This window comes from Bidens hawaiensis, unplaced genomic scaffold (assembly GCF_021521415.1).
Source record: "Bidens hawaiensis isolate Kalapana, Puna unplaced genomic scaffold, B.hawaiensis_p1.1 tig00024806_1, whole genome shotgun sequence".
NCBI lineage: Eukaryota > Viridiplantae > Streptophyta > Magnoliopsida > Asterales > Asteraceae > Bidens > Bidens hawaiensis.
In genome coordinates, this window is record NW_027493919.1 from 301208 (window position 1) to 309015 (window position 7808).

At 40.4% G+C, this 7808-nt stretch overlaps 1 protein-coding gene across 1 annotated transcript; it reads right to left on the reverse strand.

Annotated features, from left to right (window-relative positions):
* Nucleotides 1-4992: 4992 nt before the first annotated feature.
* Nucleotides 4993-7358, reverse strand: LOC143569947 (uncharacterized). Its single transcript, XM_077055729.1, has 3 exons — nucleotides 6287-7358; nucleotides 5420-5618; nucleotides 4993-5356 (listed from the first exon to the last, which is right to left on the reverse strand). The coding sequence occupies exons 1-3, from the start codon at nucleotides 7356-7358 to the stop codon at nucleotides 4993-4995; spliced, it is 1635 nt and encodes a 544-aa protein (XP_076911844.1).
* Nucleotides 7359-7808: the final 450 nt, after the last annotated feature.

Consider the following 7808-nt stretch of genomic DNA (forward strand, 5'->3'; position numbering starts at 1 on the left):
TGGCAGTTAGACCTGCAATGCTATATGGAACAGATTGTTGGGCCATCAAGAAGGCACAAGTGCGGAAGATGGAGGTAGCAGAAATGAGAATGCTACGTTGGATGTGTGGGCACACAAGGCTAGACCGAATAAGAAACGTTGTGTTTCGCGAGAGATTAGGGGTGGCGAACATAGCAGACAAGATAAGAGAGTGGAGATTGAGATGGTTTGGACATGTAAAGAGAAGACTGACGACGAATCCTGTTAGATCCGTAGACAACATTACTATAGAGGGGAGGAGGGGTAGAGGACGACCGAAATTGACTTGGGATGAGAGGATTAGGCATGATTTGATAGACCTAAACCTCTCCGAGGACATGGTTGAGGATAGGAATTCGTGGAGAAGTAGAATTAAAGTTAGGGATTTTTAGAGAGAATTGAATACCTTAGGGCTTAGACTTAACTTATTTAGGTCACATACCATAATGGTATTTCCCTTACATATATTATTATTATTATTATAATTATTATTAGCTTTTATATAACTGTTAAACTGTGATCTTATTATTAATATTATTATAATTAGCAGTAGTTTTTATATAGATGTTAAACTTTGATTTCCTTTATTTTGCTTCATACACATGTACTTAGAGCCGAGGGTCTCTCTGGAAGCCACCTCTTTATTCCTTTGGATAGAGGTACGGTGTGCCTACATCCCACCCTTCCCAGACCCTACTTATAGCTTTGCTGTCGGTGGGATTTTACTGGGTATGATTGATTGATTGATTGACATAGTATCTCACGAATGTTAGCATATAGTTAAATCATTATGAGAAATTTTTTTTATAAGAAATTAATATTTAGAGTAAAGTTTTAGACTTGGTTTACATGTTATAGGCAAAAGATCCAATACAATAATACTTTAACGTATAATAGGTACGCGAATCCTTTTTTATCACGAATCGATTCATGAAATCACATCCAACATCTCAGAATCGTCCATATATATCCAACTAATCATTGGTTCACCGAAAAAACAGTTTTGAATCGTTTTTGAGCGTTTTAGGTTTTGGCTAAGCGTTTTAAGGTTTTGGTTGAGCGTTTTTTGAGCGTTATTAGGTTTTGCCTTTGAGCGTCTCGCGTACCTATCGTACGTTAAGTCATTATTGTACAGTATCTCAACCCACATATTATAATCATTTTGTGTTTCACGTTATAAAAAAATGATAACAACCGGGACAAATCGAGTTAAAGTATTTTTATCTTTCTTTTAAAAAAATCATATTAATATTTTATTAATTAGTTTTCTTTAGACCGGCTAGCTTACAAACCTTCTAAACATACTTTTAAATCTACACTTTTATCGATTAGGGGACTAGAATCCTGAATCATCTGGAGAGAAACCAGGGCCGGCCCTTCGGGGTGCACTACAACAAAAAGGGCCTTTTAGGACCTTTTGTGTGGGACGCTTGTAAAATAGGGTCATAAAATCTATTTAATATAACAAATGAGCATTTGGGGTCCTTTTACAATATACGCTAAAGAACCGGTGTCCTAAAAAGTTATTTAATAGGATGGATGATTCTTTGGGGTCGTATTATCATATAACTTAATAAGCCACTTAAAATGTAAATCATAATAAAGTAATCTATAAGACATGTAGTTGTTGGTGTCCCATTATGTGGTAATATATAAGAAACTTTATCACTGGAGGTCTTATTATAACATAACTTAATAGGACACTTTGTAGTTAAGTCATAAATGTTCGGTGTTATAGGACCCTTTCTAGTCGAAGTCATATAAGAACATAACTTAATAGAACATTTTACACTATGGTCATATAACTTTAACCTTTATAGACACATAATCATTGTGGTGTTCTTATAAAACACTGTAATAGGACATTTGATATTTTAGTCATAAAACATTTGTTTTAGTTCCCAACCCACCGTCTGACTAGCGACTGATTAATGATTTTTACAAACAACACTGCGTCAGGGAGCTTAAGTTTTATCACCAAATAAATTATGGTGGGTTAAAGTCTTAAACTTGGAGGTTTGAGAAGTAACCTTCTAAATATGTTGGAGGGGTAAATTGTAAAATGTTAAATGAAAACCAAGTATCAGATTTTGGTGGGCATAGCCCACGTTTTTCATCTCTGGTTCGGTGAAGGCATCAAGAATCAAGGGGACTTCATAATTTCCAAGTCTTTTTTCTTTTGATGATGCATGTTGAAATTAAAGCTAGATCAAGAGAGTAACGTATGAATAAACCAATGTATGAGTATTTAACCCTTGTTCTTATGTTAGTGAAGATGAGTTTATACATGATGCAATTAGTGTTATAATTGTCGAAATGAAATTGATATTTTATGTGGTTTCTTCCATCTTATGAACGCGCTATGCATATAAACTGAATTAAGTGTTAATGTTGTTATGTGTGTGATGAAACTTGATAATCCTGGGTATTATATCTCATATCCATAGTTAAGATGTTAATGCTTTGTTGTGCACGCAAAGTGTTTGATAAAATGTCTGAACCAAAGTTTTGATAGATTTTATAGTGTTTTTACATCTTTTGACTTATATCATTGTATATGATGTCCCTAGACTCCTATACATGTTTGAGTTGAGTTAAAACCAGGTATACGAGGTCTTTTATGTTATTGGTTCAAAGTGGGGAGAACCCTAAACATGGTTTCGAAGCTTTTAGTTCAGATTTTTATCTAACTTTAAAATATCATATAAAATCAACCGGGCATCCGTTTGAGGATTTCTTTATACGAACGGAAATCCCCGAGTGTCTACTTTTTGCATAATTTTAGTATAAAAGCAGACATGGTCTGAAGCTGGGTCAAAAGCACAATTTTGTACAGACTACATATGCTGAATATCAAGTGAGCTGTGTGGATTTTGTATTCTGTCCGGTGTTTAGAAATATTGTATAAAATCAACTGTAGCTCCGATAAAGACATATTTTATATGGTTGGAAAGCCCTACGTGTCTACTTTTGATAGGAACCGAAAAAGCAAACTTTAATTTATTAAAAAAACTAAGATAGTTGGCCCGATTCGAGAGGGGCTAGTCTCCAATACAAAGAACCAAGGTAAAATCAAAGTACATATAATGAACTGAATGAAAAGGTAAAACAAAGTCTGCTATTTATAATATTGATAGACATTCATGACCTCCTGATTTCTTGCTTGCAGACTGATTCTTTCCCCACTTATTATTTTGACCACCATAAGTTGTTCCATCCCATTAAATGTATTGACCACTAATTTTGGGATTGAATGGGTCATCTAGAATATTTCCAAAGATAAAGTTAAGACCCATCTCATGCTCAGCTGGCTTGATCTGCTTATGTTTTCTTGAGTAGACTTTTAATGGTATTGTATCATTACTACCCGCCGGGTAAAACGCCTTGTCCTCAAGGAGAAAAGAGGGGAATTGGGTAGTTAAAAGATCATAGTTCTCCCATGTGGCTTCCTCCATTGGAAGCCCGTTCCATGAAACCAGAAGCTCTAAGACCTGACGACCTGCCTCGTAGACCCATCGGTGGCCAACCACAGATTGTGGTTGAAGATCAAGCTCCCAATCCCGAGTGAGTGGTATTGGAGCAATGGGAGTAGAAGTAAAAGAACCACGAGCGGGTTTCAACATGGAGACGTGGAAAACAGGGTGAATCCGGGCCTCTGATGGTAATTCCAACTCATAGGCAACATGTCCCACTCTGCGTGTGACACGGTAGGGTCCAAAAAACCTTGGGGATAACTTTTCAAATCGACGTTTAGCTAAGCTTTTCTGTCGATAAGGTTGAATCTTGAGAAACACAAAGTCACCAACCTGAAAAGACACGTCACGACGTTTTGAATTGGCCTGAGTTTGCATACGATTTTGAGCTTTCTGCAAGTTAGCCCTAATGAGCTTTAACATATCGTCCCTGTCAATTAACTGCTGTTCCAATTCTGCATTTTTGGTTTCCCCCGCAACATACGGGGCTAGTGGGGGAGGTTCGCGACCATAAACAACAAAGAATGGGGTGGTGCCTGTGGAGCTGTGGTAACCGGTGCCCAAGCCAAGTAAGAGCTCCATTTGGTCGGTTGTTCATGGGCGAAACACCATAGATAGGCTTCCAAACAGCGGTTTAACACCTCAGTTGGCCCATCTGTTTGAGGGTGATACCTGGTGCTGTATTTAAGTTTGGTGTGAGAGAGACGAAACAACTCTTGCCAGAAGTTGCTAAGAAAGATAACATCCCGGTCAGATACAATTGATCGGGGAAAACGATGTAAACGGATAATCTCTCGGTAGAAAACGGTGGCCACCCCTTTGGCAGTAAACGGGTGAGATAAGGGTAAAAAATGGCCATACTTGCTTAAGCGATCCACCACCACGAGTATCGTATCATATCGGTTGGAAGTTGGCAGCCCAACTATAAAATCCATCGATATGTCTTCCCATATTCGGGTTGGTATTGGCAGAGGTTGTAACAATCCGGCTGGGGACAAAGTCTCATACTTTTGTTGCTGACACGGTAGACATTGTTGTACAAAAAGACGCACATCTTGTTTCAACTTAGGCCAATAATATTGGGCAGAAATACGTTTCATGGTTTTTAAAAATCCACCATGACCCGCCATGGGTGTTGCATGAGCCTCGTAAAGTATCTTTTGTTTTAACTCAGAAACATCAGGTATAAATACCCGATTTTTATAAAACAGCAACTGACTAACCAGGGATAAATCTGAGCAAGAAGTGGGCTCTGACGCCAGGAGATTTATGATATTAGCTGTATAAGGATTAGACCGCAACCCAGCTTGGATGTCTACAATTTCTGGACAATATGAGATAGCCAGAGTAAAAAAATCACTGGAATGTGGACGGCGGGAAAGAGCATCAGCACCCCGATTTTCTTTTCCAGCTCGATGGGTGATTGAGAAATCGTATGGAATGAGCTTAAGTAATAACCGCTGCTGCTCCGTAGTCGTGATTCTCTGTTCTAGCAAGAATTTCAAGGTGTAGTGGTCGGTGCGAATAAAAAAATGGCGACCCAATAAGTAATGACTCCATTTTTGCACTGCCAACACCAAAGCCAACAGTTCATGGTCATATGCTGACTTAAATCGATTTGAGGGGAAAAACCCTTGCTGAAATATGCCACTGGATGGTCGTCTTGAGACAAAATGGCACCGACACCCTCGGAAGAAGCGTCACATTCTACGGTGAATGCTTTCGTGAAATCTGGAAAACGCAGTATAGGAGTGGTGGTGAGAGCCTGTTTTAGCTTGTCAAAAGCCTTAGTGGCTTCGTCTGACCAGAGAAACCCATCTTTTTTAGTAAGGGCGTTAAGTGGTCTGGCAATCAACCCATAGTTCCTGACAAATCACCGATAATACCCAGTTAGGCCTAGAAAGCCGCGAACTTCGCGCACAGTGGACGGTGTGGGCCAGGATTGAACGGCTTGGATTTTTTCGGGTTCAACTTGAACTCCTTTAGAAGTAATCACATGCCCCAAAAATACCACCCTAGACTGCCCGAAGCAACATTTCGATTTCTTGGCAAAAAACTGATGAGTTTGTAATAATTCCAGGGCCTGTTCAAGATGAGTAAGGTGTTGTTCCATGTTACTGCTGTAAACTAAAATGTCATAAAAAAAACCAAAATGAAACAACGCAAATAGGGGCGAAAAAGGTCATTCGTTATAGCCTGAAACGTTGATGGGGCGTTTGTTAGGCCGTTAGGCCGAAAGGCATAACCTTGAATTCGTAGTGCCCTGAATGGGTTCGAAAGGCTGTTTTTGATATGTCTTGCACATTAACCCGGATCTGGTAATACCCTGAGCGCAAATCAAGTTTGGAAAATACTTTTGCCCCGTACTATTCATCCAACAACTCATCGATGTTCGGAATTGGGTATTTATCCGCAACAGTGATCTTGTTTAAGGCACTAATCCACACACATCCGCCATGAGTCGTCTTTCTTTTTTACCAGCAAGACCAGACTCGAAAAAGGGCTTTGGCTGGGCTGTATGAACCCGGTTGCTAAGAGTTCAGCAACCTGTTTCTCGATTTCAGTTTTTTGGGCATATGGGTATCGGTATGGGCGAATATTTGGTGGGGTGGAGTTTGGAATTAAAGGAATGGAATGAGTGTGGGATCGAAATGGGGGTAAGGTTTGGGGTTCCTCGAAAACACTGGTAAAACGGGCGATAAGAGGTTGAATGAGATCTGAGATAATAGGTTCAGTGGTGGGTTCAATGGCTAAATGTTGGAAGCTGGAAGATTTTTGAGGACCTGATGATATACCTTGTAATTTGTGCTTTTTCCCGTCGATTGTAAAAATCGTAAACATCTCTTTCCAGTTAGCTTGGACAGTATTCAGGGTGGCTAACCACTGAATGCCTAAAACCAAGTCAGCCCCTCCAAGTGAGAAGGGGTAGAAATCCTGCACTATTTTTAAATCATTGACCTGCAGTGCCAAGTTCTTGCAGATGTGACCACAACGAATAACGTCACCATTCCCAATCTGGACGCCGAATGGTGCTACGGGTTGGTTTGTGAGTGTTAACTCATTTACCAGCATATCCAAGATAAAATTATGAGTGGACCCCCCATCTATCAAAATAAGAATTTCAGTTGAACCAATCATACCGTGTATCTTCATAGTAGTGGGGTGTGGCTTTCCAAGTATCGCATGAAGGCTGATCTCAGCTGTTTCTTCCTGAACCTCATCAAACATGTCTGTTTCTGTTGTTTCTGTTACAGGCTCTTCACCTATTCTCTCACCAGCTTCAAGGACCTTGAAAGTACCGACTTTACACCGATAACCATGACTATATTTGTCCCCGCACTTGAAGCATTCTCCTTTTAGGAGTCGGGCCTGTCTTTCAGGATCTGTGAGTCGATAGTTGGATTTGGAATCAGATTTAGATGGGATGTTAGAGCCAGATGAGTAGGTGGAAGGGGTAACTGGTTTTGAATCAGATTTTAACTGAGAGCTCCAGGTAATTTTCTTATCGGGACAGGAAAGGTTGAGTTTGGATTCAAACTCAAGAGCCAGGCTCACCGCCTTGTAAACTATTCGGGGTTTGTGGATTCGAACATCTACCTTTAACTCCTCCTTGAGTCCATTTAAAAAAACCCCAAGCAAACAATGATCGGGCCGATTGGAAACCCGGGCTGAGCGTCGCGCAAACTCTTGTCGGTATTCCTGGACCGACCCGGTTTGTTTGATGCTACACAAGTATTCATCTGGGTTCTGGAATTCGGGTGGCCCAAAATGCCTCTGCATTTCTCGAACAAGATCTTCCCAGTACGCCATTTCTGCTTCAGCCGATAACCAGGAGTAAAGATCCAGGGCGTCACCTTCAAGATGCATCGCTGCTACATCTACTTTTTCTTCATCAAGCGTATTATAGAAGAGGAAGTAGTTTTCAGCCTTTAGCACCCAGCCTCTCGGATCATCCCCACTGTAAGTTGGGAATTCAATTTTGTGGTAGGGTCGGCGGTTAAAGCGGGACTGGCTGGTGTCCCCATCTTCATGCCGGGATCCACTACTGCTGGATTTCTCTCTCTAGTTTTGTTGACGTTTGAGAGTAGCAATGTCCTCCTTCATGGATTCCATAGACTCCAACCTTTCAGCAATCACTGCCAATTGGGCGACAATTGGATCGGTATTAGCGCCGCCAGCTTCTGATCCTCACCGAGTCTGCACCATATTCGATTCCCCAGCAATGGAACCAAATGATAGGAACCAAAAAAGCAAACTTTAATTTATTAAAGAAGCTAAGATAGTTGGCCCGATTCAAGAGGGGCTAGTCTCCAATAC

Coding starts and splice junctions, on each gene's coding strand:
- LOC143569947 (XM_077055729.1), bottom strand. CDS start 7,358: ATGCATCTTGAAGGTGACGCCCTGGATCTTTACTCCTGGTTATCGGCT. Junction 5,619..6,286: donor GAAAAAGCACAAATTACAAG/GTATATCATCAG, acceptor ATGACATTTTAG/TTTACAGCAGTAACATGGAA. Junction 5,357..5,419: donor GTTCAATCCTGGCCCACACC/GTCCACTGTGCG, acceptor GTGATTTGTCAG/GAACTATGGGTTGATTGCCA.